The following is a 23,202-nucleotide window of genomic DNA, read 5'->3' on the forward strand; positions in this document are numbered from 1 at the left end:
ATATATATATATATATATATATACATATATATATTTATTTATATAATTTTTTATTTTCATTGGAAGGACCATTAAACCTCATAAACTGGTTGATTTATATAGAAGGCTTTTGTGGACACCTGACCAAATTGAGTTCAGGTGTTTCCACTGAAGGGTACTCTTGATGCTGCACCATACAAATACATTTTAGACATTTGTGTTAACAGTTTGAGGAAGGCCATTTTTGTCCCATCAGGATTGTGCTCCCCCCATATATAAAAACATGGCTTGACCAGTTGGTGTGGAGGGACTCAAATTCCCAACCTCGGTCCTCAAGTACCCCCAACAGGTCATATTTTCAATCAATGTCAATGGTTTGGTTATTCATGACAGCTAATTTGTCTAAGGGAACTACTCCAAAACATGGCCTGTTGGGGGTACTTGAGGACTGAGGTTGTCTACCCTCGTTTTAGACAATGGTGCTCTTCCAACTTTGTGGTAACAGTTTAATGAAGACCCTTTTCTGTCCCATAATGACTGCCCCTGTGTACAAAGCCCACTCTATAAAAATATTAAAGTATTTAAGTTTAAATAGTTTGCTGTGGAGAAACTCGAGTTTCCAACCTCAGTCCTCAAGTACCCCCAACAGGTCATATTTTGAATCCATGTCAATGGTTTGGTATTCATGACAGCTATTTTGTCTAAGGGAAATACCCAAAACATGGCCTGTTGGGGGTACTGGACAACTAAGGTTGTCTACCCTAGTTTTCCACAATGGTGTTCTTCCAACTTTGTGGTAACCGTTTGGTGAAGATCCTTTTCTGTTCCACAGTGTCCTTGTGTACAAAGCCAGCTCTATAAAGACATGGTTTGATCAGTTGGGTGTGGAGGAACCTGAGTGTCTTGAACAGAGCTCTGACCTCATCCCTACTGAATACCTTGGGATGAGCTGGAACGAGACAGGTCTTCTCATCCAAGACCTCTATAAAGACATGGTTTGACCAGTTTGGTGCAGAGGAACTGGAGTATCCTGAACAGAGCCCTGACCTCAGCCCTACTAAACACCTTTGGGATAAATTGGAATGCCAATTGTGCACCAGGTCTTTTCATTCAACATTAGTACCTGACCTCACAAATGTTCTTTTGGATGTCTAGGGTTCTAGCCTTCCCCAGCCTCCAGGCAAGTCTTGGAAAATTAATTTTCTGTACCTCTATGACTGTGCCCCTGTGTACAAAGCCAGCACCATAAAGGCATGGTTTGATCAGTTGAGTGGGAACTGGAGTGTCCTGCACAGAGTTCTGACCTCAGCCCTACTGAACACTTTTTGGATGTGCTGGAATGAGCCAGGTCTTCTCATCAAACATCTCCATATAGACTTGGTTTGACCAGTTTGGTATGGAGACACTTGAGTATCCTGAATTAAGCCCTGACCTCAGCACTACAGAACACCTTTGGGATACCAGTTATGCACCAGGTCTTCTCATCCAACATCAGTACCTGACCTCACAAATGTTCTTTTATCGACAAAATTAACACAATTTTACTCAACTAAAATACGACTACAGCTAAAACAATTCAGATGACTAAAATACGACAAAAAGACTAAGACTAAAACTATATCCAAATTTGACTGGTTCTAGCTTTCCCCAGCCTCCAGGTATTTCTTGTAAAGTTCTCTTTCTGTTCCATCATGACTGTGCCCCCGTGTACAAAGCCAGCTCCATAAAGACATGGTTGTATCAGTTGGGTGTGGAGGAACTTGAGTGTCCTGCACGGAGCCCTGACCTCAACCCTACTGAACACCTTTGGGATAAATTGTAACACCGATAGTGAGCCAGGCCTTCTCATTCAACATCAGTACCTGACCTCACAAATTTCCAAATATTATAAAGGAGGACCCCTTTCTGTTCCATCATGACTGTGCTCCCGTGTAAAAAGCCAGCTCCATAAAGACATGGTTTTATCAGTTGGGTGTGGAGGAACTGTAGTGTCCTGCACAGAACCCTGACCTCAACCCTACTGAACACCTTTGGGATGAATTGTAAATGGAGATTGTGAGCCAGGTCTTCTCGTCCAAGATCAGTACCTGACCTCACAAATGTTCTTCTGGATGACCGGGGTTCTAGCATTCCCTTGCCTCCAGGCGAGTCTTTGAAAGTTATTTTTTCTGTTCCACGGTGACCATGCCCCTGTGTACAAGGCCAGCTCCATAAAGACATGATTTTTGACCAGTTTGGTTTGGAGGAATTAGAGTGTTCTGCACAGAGCCTTGACCTCAACCCTACTGAACTCTGGGATGAATTGGCACTCTAATAGTAAACCAGGTCTTCTCATCCGTCATCAGAACCTGACCTCTTTTGGCTGAATGGGCTCAAATTTCCCCGGACACCCTTCAAAACTCTTGTGGAAAGACATCCCCAGAAGGGTAAAGGCTGTTATAGGAGGTGGGCCAACTCTCCATATTAATGGTTTTGGAAAGGAAATACCCAACAAACTCATATATGTGTGATGGTCTGGTGTCTTCAAACCTTTGGCCATATCATTTATTTACTTCTACTAATTTTAAATAATTTTAATCGTTATTAACAGGTAATTAATATTTCCAACCACCAAATAATAATGTTTTGGTGAACTACTAATGGAATTTAGGAAGGCATGTTGTGTTGCTAAACTCCGAAATACACTCAGATTATCTTAAAGGAGACCTTCACTCCAAAAAACAATGTTTGCACCTGGCTCCACCCCCCTCCCACAATTAGCTATTTTTTAACTGCTTTTTTAGTTTTTTTTATTACTCCTTTCAAAGCCCTTGGGAACATCTTCATACATGCTAGACCAGTGGTGGCGAACCTTGGCACCCCAGATGTTTTGGAACTACATTTCCCATGATGCTCGTGCACTCTGCAGTGTAGTGGAGCATCATGGGAAATTTAGTTCCAAAACAATCGGGGTTGCCAAGGTTCGCCATCACTGTGCTAGACCCTCAAAAATGGTGATGCCGGTGGAGGGGGCTGGGGCCAGCATTACGCATTTTCACAGTGCCTCTGTGCTAGAGTTCTGCCTGTTGTTGCTCAATATATGCAATGCTGCCTCCCCACCTCATACGTACACGTCTGTGCATACAGTTTATGTTGACTACTTGATGGTGAAGGAGTTACGTAAATAAACTCTTTCTAGATAATGAGAATTGTAAATCTGTGGCCTTCCAAAATGTAGGCTCTGGAACTGGCGCACCCTAGTAGAGTGGTCGGGGGTGCTCAAGCAATCACACGGTGAAGTAACAAAAGGCCATGCTCCTTGTACAGTCATGTTATATATTGAAATTCAATGTAACTGTATTTTTAAGATAACCTTGGGGGAAAATGAATTTGTTAAAAGCTCTGAACAGTAATTTTGTTGCAGAACGTTCTTCTCTGCTCACATGGAGAGGCCTATAACGTGTGATAATGGACTGTGGTCAAGTGAAAATTTTAAAAATGATACATTTTGTCAATGTAGGGATACTCAAGATGTCCCTATACTTTCCTTGCCAGACTGCTGATTATCACACCTATAACAATAAGACTCCAAAAGTCTGTCCATAACTTAGTTTTACCAATAGATTACACATGGAACGCTTGGAACAGAAACCGCTGAAAGGATATCATAAGGATATTATCATATTTATATACAAATATCAAATCACAAATACACAAGCTAGATACACCTAGGGAGATTTTTGATCAAGGTCAGACAGTAAGTACATTTTTCCACTTTGATTTCAAGTTCAGTATTGCAGAGAATCCATTAAAATTTTGTTTTCAAATATTCAGAGATCCAGCCTCCATATCATCTGAATTTCATTCCCATACCCCTTTATTTAATTCCCATACCCCCACAATTGGATTCCCATACCCCCACCATTGAATTCCCATACCCCCACCATTGGATTCCCATACCCCCACCATTGGATTTCCATACCCCCACCAATGGATTCCCATACCCCTTCATTTGATTCCAATATGCCCATCATTTGATTCTGATACTACCATCATTTTATTTCATCACTTGATTCTCCTTCTCCAATAATTTGATTCCCATACCCCCATCATTTGATTTCAACAGCCCTCTCATTTAATTCCCATACACTCATCACTTGATTCCCTTACCCCCATCACTTGATTCCCATACCCCCATCATTTGATTCCCATATCACCATCATTTGATTCCCATATCACCATCATTTGATTCCCATACCCCCATCATTTGATTCCCATACCCCCATCATTTGATTCCCATACCCCCATCATTTGATTCCCATACCCCCATCATTTGATTCCCATACCCCCATCATTTGATTCCAACACCCCCATCATTTGATTCCAACACCCCCATCATTTGATTCCCATACCCCCATCATTTGATTCTGATTACTACCATCATTAGATTCCCATACCCTCACCATTGTATTCCCATACCCTCACCATTGTATTCCCATACCCTCACCATTGTATTCCCATACCCTCACCATTGTATTCCCATACCCTCACCATTGTATTCCCATACCCCCACCATTGGCCTCTCATACCCCCACCATTGGATTCCCATACCCCATCATTTGATTCCAATAGCCCTCTCATTCCCACACTTCCATTACTTGATTCCCATTCCCCAATCACTTGAGTCTCATCCCCCCTATCATTTAATTCTCAGTACCCAATCACTTGATTCACATACCCTTCTTATTTGATTCCCATGCCCCCTTCCTTTGATTCCCATACCCCCATCATTTGATTCCCATACACTCTTCATTTGATTCCTATTACTTGATTCTCCTTCTCCAATCACTTGATTCCCATACCCCCATCATTTGATTCCAACACTCCCATTACTTGATTCCCATTACCCAGTCACTTGATTCACATACCCTTTCTTATTTGATTTCCATACACCCTTCATTTGATTCCCATACCATTATCAATTGATTCCAAAACGCCCATCATTTGATTTCAATAGCCCTCTCATTTGATTCTCATACCCCCATCGCTTGATTCCCATATGCCAATCACTTGATTCCCATACCCCTATTATTTCCATACCCCAATCATTTAATTCCCACACCCCCATAACTTGATTTCCATACCCCCATTCATTTGATTCCTATACCCCTAAAGGTTATGAATATTCCACAGTTAAGAACCACTGCTTTAGAGGATTTGATGGTAATCTTTTTGGTAGAACTTGACTGGTTTTGTAAAATTGACATCAATATTGCTATTTTTGTGAAACAATTTGAGAATTTAGAACAGATCCGTAGGGAATATCTTTTTCATTTTTTTTCAATAAGTGTCTGAAATTGAACATTCTTGTTTCTCTTTATCAGAAAAGACTTGTTTCTCTGGAGATGACATGCAGTGAGAAAAAAGAAAAAGTGTAAAATTAGAAAGAGCGGAGTATTGCTAACCAGCCTCAATACCCCTTAGAGCTGGTGATTCCCAAACCCACCCACTTCATGGTAGATGGGGGAATGGGGAAGAGAGCATTGGATGTTAGCTTCCTTAAATGTAAAACTTCGGCTTAAGTTTTATTTTTTTGTTTCAATTTTAGATTGAGAAGGAAAAGTGGGGAAGAGTTATGCCGCGTACACACGGGCGGACTGTATGGCGTACTTAGTCCGTCGAAACACATTTCAGCGGACAGTCCGCTCGTGTGTGGGCTTCAGCGGACTTTTTCAGCATGCAGTCCGGCGTACTAAGAATTTCGGATTTTTCGAAATTCTGTCCGTCATACTTTGGTTTCAGCGGACAATCCGCTCGACAGTATGCTAGTTCGACGGACTAAGAATGGCGCATGCCCAGAAAGGATTTACACGGCGGAAGGGTGCTTTGCTGTGTCTTGGACTTCCTATTTCTAGTCCCGTCGTACGTGCTGTACACGTCATCGCGCAAGCTTTCGACGGACTGTTTGGGTATCCGTGTGTGGTCAAGTCCGTTCAGTGGAAAGTACGACGGACTGTCCGTCGGATTGTATGACGGACTAAGTACGCCATACAGTCCGCTCGTGTGTACGCGGCATTAGAAGAATTTTAGAACACAAAGTTCTAACTTCCTGTTTTGGTGATCACAAAGGAAGTGTGGGCCATATATGGGGAAAATAAATAAATATGAGAATCTAAGGTTTGCCCCTTTTTTGTATCCCCGCTCCCTTTTCTTGACATATATTGGTCCCTTTGAAGGATGCATTGTCTATATAATGTAACTACAATACTAACTGTCAGACTTCCTGAACATTGTAACTTGCCCTGTCCGTGATGGTACCTGTGCTGAAATATGGACCAGAAATATTTCAGTTATTACGAGAAGAGATCATTTTTAAAGAGCACTACAATAACAGTGATTATCAGTGTTGTGTTACATTCAGATGTCCTGTTGTCACAGCTTTTGAAACTTTTTGGTTTCTTTGGGTAGTCCAGTACAAAGGTCCTCAACTTTATTGAGACCAGGGCCCGGTAAATTCCTCCAAAACCTGTTATGCCTCAGCAAAAAAAAAGTCTATGCTCACAAAATAAAAGTATAGCAATTGAAAATATGTATGGAAATCTTGGGTGGAGCTGGGTGGGATTGGGTATTCTGGGGGGGGGGGGGGTTAGGTTGCACCAGACTTGCTGGCCCTGTAAATTTGGTGGGGCACTATGGGAGACTTGAAGGTGCTAGCTGGGCAGTGTGAGGCACTGTTGGAGGTTTGGAGCACTATGGGAGGATGTTGGCTCTGCAGTAGGCTGATGGACACTGCAAGGGCCCATGGCAGGCTGGGGGGGGGGGGGGGGTATTGCAGTCCACTGTGGAAAGTTGGGGGCATTATGAGAGACTGGAAGATGCTAAAGGGGCTGGGAGGGGCGCAATGTGGGAGGTTGGAAGATGCTAAATGGGGCTAGGGGGGACACTGTAGGAGGTTGGAGGGCAGTGTAAGCCACTGTTGGAGAGTAGAAGCTCTGTGCGAGTCTATAGGCTCTGCAGTAGGCTGATGGGAACTGCAAAGGCCTGTGGCAGGCAGGGGCGGCACTGCAGTCCATTGTGGAAGGTTAGGAAGCACTATTGGGAGATTACGGGATCTTCAGCTGGCTGGAGTCCCATGGGGGGCTGCAGCAGGCCACGGACCGGTGGTTGAGAATAGCGTTTTTATCAGGTCTTAATAATCCAACTCGGCTGTAGTTACCCTCAGCTACTGAGTTGCTACACCATCATTTCTTTATGTGAGAACGGCATCAGCAGTTTTTAGTGGTGCTAGCTAGGGGACTATTTCTGGAGTCAGCAGTTCTCCGTAGAAGGCTGTGTGAAAGAGTCAAGAGATATTTGTGCTGATACTAGTCAGGAAGAGCAGATGGCAACACTTGTTTTGGTGCAAGGTAGGTATCTTTTTTTTCTTTTTTTCCACATTTATTTAAGTGGAGCACATCGTGTATTTCTGTTGTCACAAACTAGAACTGTTGGCTTTGAGCTTTTTATGTATTGTGAACTTTGAGGTTTTCTTAGGCAGTGGTTGCAGTTTTTACAACTGACCTAGTCCTAGTTTTTAACTACAGGCTATCCGGTGTATCTGCGTTGGTCAGTTTTGGAACCTTAGCTTTGTAAACACCATTTGGCCCCCATGGGGTTCATGAAATGGTGGGGCCTGGAAACGTTTTTTTCCTCCCCAAGTTCCTTGGCCGTGGATAGAGGTACTATGTATAGGGACCTTTGCAGGCTCTGGAATGGGACTGGTGAATAGGAAGGGGGTATGGCTTATCTCCAGGAGGGAGTGGGTCTTAAAGCTGACCAGTTGAGGCCTTGGGCATGAATACAGAGTTTTCCAAATTTTCTAAGCAAAGGGACTATTTACTTTTCAATTAGGCTTTAAAATGATTGAAAAGTCGCCCCCCCCCCCCATAAAAAATATGTTGCAGTGGTTTTGCACAGAGCTGCCCAGACCCTTCTTTTCTTGGGTCCCTCTTCTGTGATCCTGGTCCCTCGCTCCTGTTGAGTGCCCCCACTACAAGCAGCTTGGTATGGGGGACACCCGAGCCAAGTCACAGCTCCCTGTGTCAATTCAGACACGGAGCACCGACCCGGGCCCGTCCCTCTCTTCACTGATTGGCTAGCTGACTTTAAATGACAGCAGCGACAGCCAATGGCACCACTGCTGTGTCTCAGCCAATCAGTAGGGCAAATTGCAGACAGCTGGACATCCCTGGACAGAGGGGGGGGGGGGCCTCAGGTAAGTGATAGGGGGGCTGCTACACACAGAAGGCTTTTTATCTTAATGCATAGAATGTAAACCCTTCGGGGGAAAAAGAACAAAAAAACATGTTCCACTGCCCTGCAAAGTAAAGGCATAATGTGTTAGTATGCATCGCATACTAGCACATTATGTGACACCTGCAAAAGAAGCCTGTTCTGTTCCTGCTGCAGGCTGCATCAATGTTTGCCCCTCTTCCTTCCATGGGCCACGGTTTCTGGCTATGTGACTGGCCGGAGCCGCGTGACGTCACTCCTGTGCATGCGCGCGGGAGCCGCCAGTCACAGCACTCACTCCTGAAGAAACAGCACACATCAAAGCGCATGCACCAATGACATCATCAGCACAGTATACATCTCCAAATAGCACACGTTTAGGAGATAATTACAGAACCTATAGGTAAGCCTTATTCTAGGCTTGCCTATAGGTACAAGTACTGCAGGGAGGTTTACAACCTCTTTAAGGGGTTGTAATTTGGCCAGTGGGAGCACACAATGCCTCATTGTTGGTTTTAATGGAAGGAATAGTGCCCCATCACTGGTGTCAGTGGGGGGAATAGTGTCCTATCATTGGTGTCAGTTGGAGGAGTTTTGCCCCATCATTGGTGTCAGTGGGAGGAATAGTGCCCCATCACTGGTGTCAGTGGGGGGAATAGTGTCCTATCATTGGTGTCAGTTGGAGGAGTTTTGCCCCATCATTGGTGTCAGTGGGAGGAATAGTGCCCCATCATTGGTGTCAGTAGAAGGAATGGCATCCCATCCATTGGTGTCAATAGAAGGAATGGCATCCCATCCATTGGTGTCAGTTTGAGGAGTAATGCCCAAAGGGCCAGATAAAGGCAAGCAAATGGCCACATCCGGCCCTCAGGCCACAGTTTGGAGACCACTGGGCTAGTCCAATCCATTGTAAATAGGCCCCTTTGTGAAAGTTAACAATTGCAGGGACCCTAAATTAACCTCCTAAGGTCATAACTGGATGCCAACAAAAGCACCACATCCAGAATATGTCATACAGAGAACTAAATTATGTCAGACTTTTTAGGTGCCCTCAAAACCGATAAACATCATTTGTTTAAAAAAAAGTAGGGATCTCCCCAACAAGGTTTCTTGTGTACCTGTTTTGTGGGCACCTTAAAAGTCAACCTGGCCTTATTTAGTTCTCTGCATTGCAGACTCCTGTTGTCTTGTGAAGTACGGCATCCCCAGCACTCTTATTAGACCGCCGCTGAATTGCAAGCTGTAGACCCCTCGCATAGACGATGTCTTCTGAAGCTGAGGGGGTGCCATTTTTTTTTTTACAAATTCTCTTGATTCCCTGCGTTCTGTCATACTAAATGATGGGCACTGCAGTCATACCTAATACAATGTACTATACTGGAACAAAATGAGTGGGAATTTACATGTACCCTGTAAGGTCTAATGAGCACTAGGATCAATAAAATGAAAAGTAACCAAATCTTTATTTTACAAATAAATAAAGTTTGTTTAAAAAAAAAAAAAAGACAAAACTTGTTAAAATCAAAGTTACAGTCAGAAGTTACATGGAAGTAATCAAACAGGAAGCAACGTCCTCACGTGATGATGGCATGTTGAATGCTCGTGATAAATTTGGCATGTAAACCAAATCAGACGTCCGAAGCAAGGGAGGAGGAGGTAAAGAGTGGACAAGTGAGTTGTTCCAGTCTAGACTTCAAGCAATTTGAACAAAAGTGCCACATGCACCTACATCTCCATATTGATGGCCAACCAGCAACACAGGGATGTAGGTGCATGTGGCACTTATGCTTGATTGGAACAACTCGCTATTGGTTTTCTGTGTGGATTCAGCGAAGACTCCATCTGTTCCGATACGACTAACAAAGCCCCGTATATTGGCATTTTCCACTCTTTACCACCTCCTCCCTTGCTTCGGAGGTCTGTACCGACACTTGTGAGGTTTAAATGCCAAACTTATCACGAGCATTCAACATTCCACCATCATGTGAGAACGTTTCTTGCTGTTAGGGCTACACGGAGGTAATCCCCACGGGCTCCCCCAGGCTTCATTTCCATCAGGCTGGTGACAACTTTTGAACAGTACTTTTATGCCCCGTACACACGATCGGATTTTCCGACAATAAATGTTGGATGTGAGCTTGTTGGCGGAAAGTCTAACCATGTGTATGCTCCATCGGACAATTGTTGCCGGACTTTCCGCCAACAAATGTTGGCTAGCAGGTTCTCAGATTTTCCGCCAACAAATTTTTGTTGTCGGACTTTCCGATCGTGTGTACACAAGTCCATCAGACAAAAGTCCACGCATGCTCGGAATCAAGTACGAGCTGGAAGCGCTCGGTCTTGCAAAACTGGCGTTGGTCATGGAGATATCACGTACATCTTGTACGTCACTACGTTCGTAATTGTTGGCCAACATTTGTGTGACCGTGTGTATGCAAGACAAGTTGGAGCCAACAACCTTCGAACAAAAATACACGGTTTTGTTGTCGGAAAGTCCGATCATGTGTACGGAGCATTTCGAATTTTTCACAAGATCCGAGGCCCCGACGAAGCAGGTTAGCCTGCGAAGCGCATAGGCCACTTCCACGGATTCTCTAAGCCAGGACAACAAGACTATAACTTTGATTTTAACAAGTTTTATCTCTTCTTTTTTTTTCTTTAACAAACTATATGCATTTGTAAAATTAAAGATTAGTTTACTTTTAGTCTTATTGGTTCTTAGTGCTTGTTAGACCCTACAGAAGCCTTTCTCAACCTTTACAACACAGAGGAACCCTTGAAATAGTTCTCCGGTCTCGAGGGAACCCCCTGCTAACAATTAGAAATCTACAACACATGATACATTAGTGTGATGGTCAGTGGGAAGAATTACCTCCTTACACTTGTGGTCATTGGGAAGAATGGTCCTTACACTTGTGGTCAGTGGGAAGAATGGTCCTTACACTTGTGGTCAGTGGGAAGAATGGTCCTTACACTTGTGGTCATTGGGAAGAATGGTCCTTACACTTGTGGTCATTGGGAAGAATGGTCCTTACACTTGTGGTCAGTGGGAAGAATGTTCCTTACACTTGTGGTCATTGGGAAGAATGGTCCTTACACTTGTGGTCATTGGGAAGAATGGTCCTTACACTTGTGGTCATTGGGAAGAATGTTCCTTACACTTGTGGTCAGTGGGAAGAATGGTCCTTACACTTGTGGTCATTGGGAAGAATGGTCCTCACACTTGTGGTCATTGGGAAGAATTACCTCCTTACAGAGAGCTAAAAAGATCAATGGTGTCGGTGGGAACTTATCCAAGAGGCAGAAATGGCCCAATGCTGAAGGAACCCCTATAACCTCTGGAGGAACCCTGGTTGAGAATCACTGCCCTACAGGGTGCATTTAAAGTTCCACTAATTTAGTTTCAGTATAGTACATGCTTCTTATGAGATGGTACCTTTGTGGGGTCATAGTTGTATCACACTCTTCCCCCCGAACCTCTTTACCTTGCATACCCAATACAAGGAGGAGGGTGGCATGGACACCGGGGATAGCTGAGAGGACATCCATGTTCATTGATGGACATTTTCGGCTCCTTCACTGCAACCTCTATACAGCTACATTAGACTTGAGTCCTTGAAGTGATCTCTTCCGAGTACAACTGTTGCTGTTTTATACCTTTGCCATACGCAAAAAGAATAAATAATAATAAAAAAAAAAATGTTGGTGGATTTTTTTTTTTTTATCCTGAAAATTGCTAATCTTGGTGTTCTTGATACCAGCTTTGTGTTTGCCTGAATTTTGTAAAACTCTTCATCTTGCTTGGCCATGCGGAAGGTGGCGAAAGGCGCGTATTTTGGTATTCCTCTTGCACATTAATCGCTTACCTATGGGTGTAGATTGGTTACATTGCTTGCAAGATGTCCTTGCAGCATTTCTCTTTCACAGTGTTGTAGTTTTAGCATTCTGCATGGTATAAGTCATCTGTGAAGGTTTAACCAAGTTTTTTTTTTACCGTCCCGTCTTCCCTTCGTTATTTCCTCTACAGAAACCGTCCGGGCCATGACGCATGTCATCAACCAAGGAATGGCCATGTACTGGGGTACCTCACGCTGGAGCTCTATGGAAATAATGGTACTTTTTTTTAATTTTTTATTATTTTTATTTTTTTACAGTTTGTATCTTTGATTTGTCATTGCTAAAGAAAAAGAACACTTAAGTATTAAAAGTAAACAGTTTATATATTGTGGTGTCCCTAGACCAGCGATGGCGAACCTTGGCACCCCAGATGTTTTGGAACTACATTTCCCATGATGCTCAGGCACTCGGCAGTGGAGTTGAGCATCATGGGAAATGTAGTTCCAAAACATCTGGGGTGCCAAGGTTCGCCATCACTGCCCTAGACAGCTGCCTGGTTTGGCAGACTTTACATAGTAAACTAGCAGTGTAAAGCTGGCCAGAGACACTAAACATGGAAACCTTTCATGTCCGTCTCACGTGTCCCGAATCTCCTGCAAATGGTGGTCACCCTTAACATGATGGGGGCGGGGCTTATTACCCAAATTTAATAGATATTGGGAAATGTGTAATTGGATGCACTTCAATAAAAAGTGATGTTTGGTGCACTTTACCCCCTTCAATACTGGGCATTTTCACCTTCTTCCTGCCTAGGCCTATTTTCAGCTTTCAACGCTGTCACACTTTGAATGACAATTGCGCGGTCATGTAACACTGTACACATAGGACGTGTTCATCTTTTTTTTTTTTTTTTTTTTTAAACAAATAGAGCTTTCTTTTGGTGATATTTAATTACCACTGTTTTATTTTGCAAAAAAAAAAAAAAAAAGTAATTAAATATCACCAAAAGAAAGCTCTATTTGTTAAAAAAAAAAAAAAAAAAAAAACGAAAAAGGCCAACATTTTTTTTTAAAATTGAGTTTTTCTTGATTTATGTTATAACATTTTGCAAATAAATAATATTTCTTCAGAAATTTAGGACAAAATGTATTCTGATACATTTATTTGGTGGAAAATAACCCAAATCCGTGTATATTATTTAGTCTGTAGGAAAATTATAGAGTCCACAAACTATGGGATATATATATATATATATATACACATACAAACACACAGTGGGGACGGAAAGTATTGAGACCCCCTTAAATTTTTCACTCTTTGTTATATTGTAGCCATTTTCTAAAATCATTTAAGTTCATTTGTTTCCTCCTTAACCACTTGAGATCCGCGCTATTGCCAAATGACGGCATTAGCGCGGATCTACTTTTCCGGGACTACGTCTATTGACGTCGTCCCGGTTACGAGCGGCGCGCTCTGTGATCGGCGAGTCCATGAGACTCGCCTGATCACCGATCCGTGTAAGGGGTCGATCCCGACCCCTTATCACGTGATCAGCTGTCAGCAAATGACAGCTGATCATGTGACAGAACGGAGCCGGTAATTGGCTATTATTCCTCCTCGCGCTGACAGCGCGAGGAGAGAAAAAAAAAGCCGATCACCGGAGGCCGTGATCAGGACATCAGTCCCGATCACGGCCAGCAATACAGCTGACCACCTGCCCCCTGCCAGTGCCCACCTGCCCACCGCAGTGCCATCCTGAATGAAAGTAAGTGCCCCCCGTCAGTGCCACCCAGCAGTGCCCATAGTGCCCACAGCGCCACCCACAGTGCCATCCAGCAGTGCCACCCACAGTGCCCACAATCTGCCGCAAAGGTGCTGCACCCCAGTGCCGCCCATCAGTGCCCAGCAGTGCCACCTATCAGAGCCACCTATCAGTGCCACCTATCAGTGCCCATCAGTCCCATCTATCAGTGGTACCTATCAGTGCCCATCCGTGCCACCCATCCGTGCCACTTATCCGTGCCACCCATCCATGCCATCTTATCTGTGCCCATCTTTGCCCATCAGTGCCGCCTTATCTGTGCCGATCGGTGCCGCCTTATCTGTGCCTATTAGTGCCGCCTTAACTATGCCTATCAGTGCCCACCAGTGCAGCCTATCAGTGCCCACCAATGCAGCCCATCAGTGCCCACCAATGCAGCCCATCAGTGCCCACCAATGCAGCCATCAGTGCCGCCTAATCAGCGCACTTCAATGAAGGAGAAAAATGACCCGTTTGCAAAATTGTATAACAAACTATTAAAACATGATTTTTTTTTTTTTTTTTTTGCATCTTTTTTTGTTTGTTTAGCAAAAAATAAAACTCCGAGCTGTAACTAAATACCACCAAAAGAAAGCTCTATTTGTGGGAAAAAAATGATAAAAATGTCATTTGGGTACAGTGTTGTATGACCGCGCAATTGTCATTCAAAGTGCATCAGCGCTGAAAGCTGAAAATTGGTCTGGGACTGAGGGGGGTTTAAGTGCCCAGTAAGCAAGTGGTTAATGTACACACAGCACCCCATAGTGACAGAAAAACACAGAATTGTTGACTTTTTTTGCAGATTTATTAAAAAAGAAAAACTGAACCCTCACCTGGTCCTCAGTATTCAGACCCTTTGCTTGGTATTTAGTAGAAGCCCCTTTTGATCTAATACAGCCATGAGTCTTTTTCGGGAAAGATGCAACACGTTTTTCACACCGGGATTTGGGGATCCTCGGCCATTACTCCTTGCAGATCCTCTCCAGTTCTGTCAGGTTGGATGGTAAACGTTGGTGGACGGCCGTTTTTAGGTCTCTCCAGAGATACTCAATTGGGTTTAAGTCAGGGCTCTGGCTGGGCCATTCAAGAACAGTCACTGAGTTGTTGTGAAGCCGCTCCTTCGTTATTTTAGCTGTGTGCTTAGGGTCATTGTCTTGTTGGAAGGTAAACCTTCGGCTCAGTCTGAGGTCCTGAGCACTCCGGAGAAGGTTTTGGTCCAGGATATCCCTGTACTTGGCCGCATTCATCTTTCCCTCAATTGCAACCAGTCGTCCTGTCCCTGCAGCTGAAAAACACCCCCACGGCATGATGCTGCCACCACCATGCTTCACTGTTGGCACTGTATTGGACAAGTAATGAGCAGTGCCTGGTTTTCTACACACATACCACTTAGAATTAAGGCCAAAAAGTTCTATCTTGGTCTCATCAGAACAGAGAATCTTATTTCTCACCATCTTGGAGTCCTTCAGGTGTTTTTTGGCAAAGTCCATGTGGGCTTTCATGTGTCTTGCACTGAGGAGAGGCTTCCGTCAGGTCATTCTGCCATAAAGCCCTGACTGGTGGAGGGCCGCAGTGATGGTTGACTTTCTATAACTTTCTCCCATCTCCCGACTGCATCTATGGAGCTCAGCCACAGTGATCTTTGGGTTCTTTGTTATCTCTCTCACCAAGGCTCTTCCCCCCCCCCGATAGCTCAGTTTGGGCAGACGGCCAGCTCTAGGAAGGGTTCTGGTCATCCCAAACATCTTCCATTTAAGGATTATGGAGGCCACTGTGCTCTTAGGAACCTTAAGTGCACCAGAAAGTTTTTTGGTAACCTTGGCCAGATCTGTGCCTTGCCATAATTCTGTCTGACAGTGTGTAGACACTGTGTACTGTTGTGATTAGCTGTGATTGGCCACAGCTAACCACATAGTACAAATACGCTGTGATTGGCCCTGTTTGTAGCATTTGATCACTGTAACCAATCACAGCTAGCAACACAATTGTATACAATGAATGGCATGAAAGGAAGCTGTCATGTTATCTGCTGTGATTGGTCACAGCGATCACATGGTATGGGCAGCGGTCCGGTACACTGATCAGTCATCCTCTGCATACGGTGGACACAGAGCACGTAGGGAGGATATCATATGACTCCCAAAACAATAGGGTTCCCGCCTGAACATCATTATACAATGGTGCAGGCAAGAAGCAGTTAAAGGCATTGTACGCTTTTCAGATGTTTTCATTGTTGTAACTTCATATTAGTAGAGTTCTATTCCCCGTGTTTGCTTGCCTTACCTTGTATTGATAGGCTCACTTGTGGTTGCAGTGTCATTGCTGAGCGATTTCCATATGTCAGGGTCACATAGCATCCAATCAATGCATGGCCATTTCCTCTGTGTTGGATCTCAAATGTGGGAGTGCTAATGTGATGAAAGCACATCTCTTCCCTTCATTGTTCTGCTTATTTGTGTCTGTGTCAGATCTAATTACTGTGTAGCTCTCACCTGCAGAGCACTAGACTGAGGGACTGTGGGATATATAGGTTCTTCCAAGGAAGTGTCAGTTCTCACACTGCAGACAGAGGTATTGCATTAACCTGTGCAGTGTCATGCCTTCTATTTGCGCACACAAACTGCTGACACATGAAGATTTACCCTACTATTGAATGTTCATACAGGGCAACACATGAAATCCTGAAACTGTGACCAACCCAAGTGTAAAACGCAAGGTGCAGGTAGGAAGGGTTACAATGCCTTTCAGCTGGGACCTCTGAGCCATTGGCTCCTGCTGCTGTCAGTCACAGCCTGTGAGAAGGGAGTAAGGGGTGGGGCTGAGCTGCTGTGTGTGTGTGTGTGTGTGTGTGTGTGTGTGTGTGTGTGTGTGTCAATGGACACACACAGCCGACTCGGAAGCAAGCACGCAGTAGCTTGCTATGGGGGTACTCAGCAGGGGGTAGGAACCAGGAGCGCGGGTGGAGGACCATAGAAGAGGAGGATCGGGGCTGCTCTGCAAAAGCAATGCAAACAGCAGGTAAGCATGATGTAGAATGTTTATTATTTTAAAAGAAAAAAAAAATAATCACTTGAAAGTTGCAGATTTAAAATGTTTCAAAATTGTTCTAATTGTCCAATAAAAAGCAGAATACTTCAAAAGTTCCAACAAGAAGTGTCCTGTAATCCGCCATCACCCCAATAGGGAATTGTCCTGACGAGGGATCTCCCTGTCCACCGGCAGCCTAAGAAAAACGAAGACTAAAAGATATTATAGCAGAAAGAAGCCGGCTTTTTGGCTAAAAATAAATATTAGATACAAACATATAAAAAGAGCATTGATGTTGAGTTGAGTAGACAAGAGCTAGTTACAGTTAAATGCTTCCAGAAGATGTGCAGCGTAATTATTTTTGGAGTTAAGTGAGCATTTTTCCACTACACGGGACAGCGGACTGAACCCAGAATATATGTATACTGTATATAGAACACAATGTACGTTTAGCTAACTTCAGATATATTTTAGTTTTATAGATATGCACTGGCGGTTTAATTGCACATTCTGAATCCCCTCCATATATCTTCCAGTCCATCTCACACCATGCAAACTTTTATAATGGTTTCAGACGCTGACATTGTATCTTATTGCATCAATGAAGACGTATTTATATCATGTTAACAGAATTGTTCATTTCTTTTTTTTTTTTTATTTTACTTGGAAGGAAGCACAAGAGCATGGGTGCTTCGCTCTGCAATGTCTTTGTAAACTGTGAGCAGCCGATAAATCACAAAAACACCCTTGCCCCCCCCCCACAGTACTGGATGAAGGGCACTGCCTTAGTTAACCTTTCAGGATAACCAGCATGTCCTGGTGACTAATCACCCGCTTGTTAATATGAAAAGTTAGCTATTGCTCCCCCCCTCCATCCAGTACTGTTCTTCCTTCCTCCCGCTCTCCACTCTGCTGTACATACGCTGTCAGGTAGGAGAGTGATGGGAAGGGGACAGAGGACACTACCTTGGGGGGCGCAAAGGATAATGCTTTCAAAGGGTATAAGATGCTTTGCAAGGGGACAGGACACTGCTATTGGGGGGGATAGAGGACACTACATTGTGTGTGTGGGGGGAGTGATGTGAAAGGGGACAGAGAACAATGCTTTGGGGGGGGGGGGGGGGGGGCAGGGCACTATGGGGGGCGCAGGACACTACAGTGGGGGGTGTAAAGGGGGGGCAGAGGACACTGCTTTCAGGGGGTACAGGACACTTTCTAAGGGGACAGGACACTGCTATGGGTGGGGTGACGTGAAGTGAGATAGAGGGCACTGCTTTTGGGGGGGCAGAACACTGCTATGGGGGGCACAAGACACTACAGTGGGGGTTGATGTAAAAGGGGGCAGAGGAAACTGCTTTGGGGGGGGGGCAGGGGACACTTTTGGTTGGCACAGGGGGCTGCTATGAGGGGAACAGTACGCTACAGTTTTTGAGGGGGCGATGTATAGGATGGGGGCAAAGTACACTATTGTTGGGGGGAAAAGTGCATTACTGTAGGGGATGATGTGTAGGGGGGGCAGAGGACACTGCTGTTTGGGGTAAGGGGGGGGGGGGGGGACAGGATACTGTTATGGGGGCACAAGACACTAAAGTTGGGGGGTGATGTAAAGGGGGGCAGAAAACGCTATTGTTGGGGGAAGAGTGCATTACTATAGGGGATGATGTGCAGGGGGGGAAGGTACATTACTGTAGGGGATGATGTGTAGGGGGATAGAGGACGCTACTGCATGGGGTAAGGGGGGTGATGTGAAGGGGGCAGAAAACACTGCATTTGGGGGGGCAAGACACTGCTATGGGAGGCACAAGACACTACAGTAGGGGGTGATGTGAAGGGGGGCATAGGACACTGCTTTGAGAGGGGGGGGCAGAGGAAACTTTTTGATGGCACAGGGGACTGCTATAGGGGGTACAGAACACTACAGTTTGGGGTGGGGGGGGGGGGGCAAATGACACTATTGTTGGGGGGAGAGTGCATTACTGTAGGGGATGATGTGTTGCTCATTTATATTTACATAGTAGGTGAGGTTGAAAAAAAAAGACACAAGTCCATCAAGTCCAACCCATGTGTGTGATTATATGTCAGTATTACATTGTATATCCCTGTATGTTGTGGTTGTTCAGGTGCTTATCTAATAGTTTCTTGAAACTATTAATGCCCCTCGCTGAGACCACCACCTGTGGAAGGGAATTCCACATCCTTGCCACTCTTACAGTAAAGAACCCTCTACCTAGTTTAAGGTCATCTTGTTATTGGGAGCTGCCCAAACACCCACCCCACCAGGGATCTTTAATTTCCTCCATGTTGTCTGGGTAGATCTCAACCTCTGAAAGGTTGCCTACTCCTGGCTTAAAGGCTATACAGGAAACTGAATTTTTGTGGTAGTCGAAAGAGATTTAAGAAGGATACTGACACAACTTGGGAAATTGTGCAATTCTGCAATTCTTGGAGCTCTTACGATGGACTATTTAATATAAACCCAATTTATTTCAATATTTTCAGGATTTTACATTGGTCTAACGTACAATTGAATGTGTATGTTAATTAGCCCACAGGACGGAGACACGGATCCCTAAACCAAGTTGGCCTTCTTAAATCTTTCTATAAATATTTTAGAATGTCACAACAATCCTCTTAGGAGTATTGGACACTTGCAAACAAAGAAAAATGTAGGCAACCCAGGGATATCTCCTCCTCTACCCAGCATGCCTCCGTTTTTAGCAATTAGTACCAAGCAAATGAACAAAAACACAAAGAGGATGGACCTGTGTCCTAGAACTGACTAATCGCGAAGGATTTTACAGTAAGTACAAAAATCCATTTTTTTGTTCACTGAAGGACAATGGCTAACAGGCCGTCAAGAATGCTGGGGAAGGCCTGCAGCCCAGGACAAAATTCAAATCTGAACTGGATGACTCGGAGCCCCATATTGGGGGGAACCTCCCTATACAACCAAAGGGAGGACATAGGAAATCCACCTGATATCTGAGACCCAGAAGAAGGTCACCATGAGGGGAAACGAATCAGCACAGAAGGTGCATTGAACCTAAACTAGCCAGAAGGTAAAGAACCAAAAAAACAGGAGATACCATGAATGGAAGAGAAGAACTGCAACATGATGTTGCCAATAACAAAGGGGGACCATCCCTAAAAGGAACCGATCCCAGGAAGGCTCATAGCCTTTCCCCTATAAGGAGAGCTGAGCCCGGGCATGTGAGACTTCACTCAGCAGATGGCATCAGCATTCCCCCATCGGCGTTAACCTCTTTTGCGGTAAACTACCAAAAACCGGAAACCTGAATTCTGAAAGATGCTTAGTGGTGCAAATAGCGAGGTATTTACTGGTGCTTTACCAGAACCACCTTACTTAACAGTCTTCAGAGAAGGGCAAGTGTCAAAGCAATTCCACAGCTCTGGACCTGGAAAGGGCTCCATGGATAATATTTACTAGAACACGAAAGTCTGCAAAAGCACCACAGTGTGGAACCCATTACCCAACTGAGACATTCCAGGCAAGCCCCACACATCCAGTCCTGCAGGCTTGGGGTTCAACACTTCATAGTCAGACTTGGGAAAGGCAGAGACCAGCTAAAGCAGTGATATCGTGGAATTTTGATTTAAAGCCAATGGAAGAAAAATCCAAAGGAAAAACCGAAACTGAAGAAGAAATGCTAGCAAAGACAGGTTAGACTTTTCTCAGCGGAGCTAAGGAAAAGTTGTCCATCCTTCTAGGGCACTAGCAAAAAACTGAGTCATGCTAGGTAGATGAGGGCTTCTCTTGGCTGGCTAACCATTTTTTTTTTTGCCAATGTCCTCCTGTAAGAGGCAGTATAGCCAACAGTAAGGCTACTTTCACACTGAGGCGCTGGACACGCTGGCGGTAAAGCGGCGCTATTTCCGCCGCAGTGTGCGGCGTATGGTCTGAGCACTGACAGACTGACCCCCCACCCCTGCAGGAAAACTGGCAGTACTCATATGTCTATTTCCCAAAGACAACCTCTGGATATGACGCTGAGCACGTGACCTCAACTTCTTTGGTGGACCATGGCGAGGCCTGTTCTGAGTGCAACCTGTCCTGTTATACCGCTGTATGGTCTTGGCCACCGTGCTGCAGCTCAGTTTCAGGGTCTTGGCAATCTTCTTATAGCCTAGGCCAGTGATGGCGAACCTTGGCACCCCAGATGTTTTGGAACTACATTTCCCATGATGCTCATGCATTCTGCAGTGTAGTTGAGCATCATGGGAAATGTAGTTCAGAAACATCTGGGGTGCCAAGGTTCGCCATCACTGGCCTAGGCCATCTTTATGTAGAGCAACAATTCTTTTTTTCAGATCCTCAGAGTGTTCTTTGCCATGAGGTGCCATGTTAAACCTCCAGTGACCAGTATGAGAGAGTCAGAGCAATAACACCAAATTTAACACACCTGCTCCCCATTCACACCTGACACCTTGTAACGCTAATGTGTCACATGACACCGGGGAGGGAAAATGGCTAATTGGGCCCTATTTGGACATTTTCATTTAGGGGTGTACTGACTTTTGTTGCCAGCGGTTTAGACATTAATGGCTGTGTGTTGAGTTATTTTGAGGGGACGGCAAAATTACACTGTTATACAAGCTGTACACTCACTACTTTACATTGTAGACAAGTGTCATTTCTTCAGTGTTGTCACATGGAAAGATAGAAGAAAAGAGTTACACAAATGTGAGGGGTGTACTGACTTTTGTGAGACACTGTGTATATATTTTTTTTTGGTTCAGATCTACTTTAAAAAGCCATATCTTATTTACTAATCTGTTTTCCCCCAATACGCCCCCTGCTGGTTGACTTGCCACAGAGGTCCAGAACAATGTGACATTCTTGGTTTATTCCCTCTTCCCTCTTTCCTTGTAGGAAGCATACTCTGTAGCGCGGCAGTTTAATCTGATTCCCCCCATCTGTGAACAAGCCGAATATCACATGTTTCAAAGGGAGAAGGTAGAAGTCCAACTTCCGGAGCTCTTCCATAAGATTGGTAAGGTGTCGCTCTCTATATAAAGGGTATTTAAAGGGAAACTTGTCATTGAAGCTTGCAGGCTACCATTGCTGACTTCTACTTTGGAGAATGATAGTTTCCTGGTTGCCATGCTAAGACCAAGTGGCACTTATAATCACTAAATGGCCCATGTATATGTTGAATTCTTGGTCTCTGTATTTAATGGTTCAAGAACAAACACTTCTTCACCTTGTGCAGATGAGGAGTGGCCTTTAAAATACCCTGGATCTTTCATGGTCCAGAATATTCAAGTGCTGTGGGCAGCCCGCAAACAACCTCTTCACGTCCAGTCTATTTCACATCAAGAAGAAATGGTGGAAGCTTCCTTTATGTCTAAGTGCCGGACTCTGGTGCCATAGACCAGTGGTTCTCAACCTCAGTCCTCAAGTACAGTCAACAGGCCATGTGTGTAGATTAACCTTTATCTTGCACAGGTGCTTTAAATTAAAGCCAATGGCTTGGCATTTTGGACAGCTATTTTATATAAGAGACATTCCCAAAACATGGCCTGTTGGGGGTAGTTGAGGACAGGGTTGAGGACCACTGCCTTGGACCACTCAGACATTATAAACAAGGAGAGCGGTTGTGAAGAACGTTTCCTGCTTCTTGAATATTCTGTCCTAGAATTGTGCAATTTCCAGGGCAACATAACTGCAGGAGAGAGTGCCAGCATTTGCCTGACCCCCCCCCCCCCCCATTTAGTACAAATTAGCCCCTAACTCCCAGGAGCCCCTATAGCAGCCCAAATAGTATGCGCCCCCCTTTCCCCTTACCCTGCTTGTACACCTACGAGTTGGCTGCATAAAGGTAGCGACCGAGCTATTGGTCTGATTGTGATGCTGCTGCAGTCTCCTGTTTAATAGCTGCACAACCTGCAGCATTTAGATCAGAGGAGTTTCTCAACCAGGGTTCCACTAGAGATCCCCAGAGGTTCCGCCATGATCTACCTTTTAGTCTCAGGCAGCTGACGGGTAGATCACATCCCCTTTGCCAACACGTGCAGAGCTAAGCAGGGAAGTGGCTCTGTTGGTGCTAGTTGTAGCGCACTCCTCCCCTTCTCTTCATCCCAGGTGCTTGTATGTGACATCTCTTGGGATGGAGAGGAGGGGCCGGCAGGGAACAGACCACCACAAGAGGATTGATCATGACTGCTTCCCTGCCATGCTCTGAATATGAAGGAAACCAGGACTGCTATGTGCTCCGCTTCCCCCATGTACTGCCCTCTCCTGCCCCCCCCAGGGGTTCTGCCACGATCTACCTGTCAGCATTAGGCAG

General features: G+C 44.8%; 1 protein-coding gene and 1 long non-coding RNA gene across 9 annotated transcripts in view; one reads left to right on the forward strand and one right to left on the reverse strand.

Annotated features, from left to right (window-relative positions):
• KCNAB2 (potassium voltage-gated channel subfamily A regulatory beta subunit 2) overlaps positions 1-23,202 on the forward strand; it is a 330,950-nt gene that overhangs the window by 298,455 nt on the left and 9,293 nt on the right. For all 8 annotated transcript variants that reach the window (XM_077458287.1, XM_077458289.1, XM_077458288.1 and 5 more), the window contains 2 exons: positions 12,257-12,342; positions 21,786-21,906. In XM_077458287.1, the coding sequence (XP_077314413.1) occupies positions 12,257-12,342; positions 21,786-21,906 (207 nt within the window). The remainder of the gene's footprint in view (positions 1-12,256; positions 12,343-21,785; positions 21,907-23,202) is intronic.
• Positions 16,887-23,202, reverse strand: part of LOC143934562 (uncharacterized) — a 31,616-nt gene continuing 25,300 nt past the window's right edge. The window contains exon 4 of the long non-coding RNA XR_013263305.1: positions 16,887-17,106. This is a non-coding gene — a long non-coding RNA (uncharacterized LOC143934562). The remainder of the gene's footprint in view (positions 17,107-23,202) is intronic.

Source organism: Lithobates pipiens, unplaced genomic scaffold (genome assembly GCF_037356315.1).
Source record: "Lithobates pipiens isolate NorthernLeopardFrog02 unplaced genomic scaffold, aLitPip1_a1.2 Scaffold_27, whole genome shotgun sequence".
Classification (NCBI taxonomy): Eukaryota; Metazoa; Chordata; class Amphibia; order Anura; family Ranidae; genus Lithobates; species Lithobates pipiens.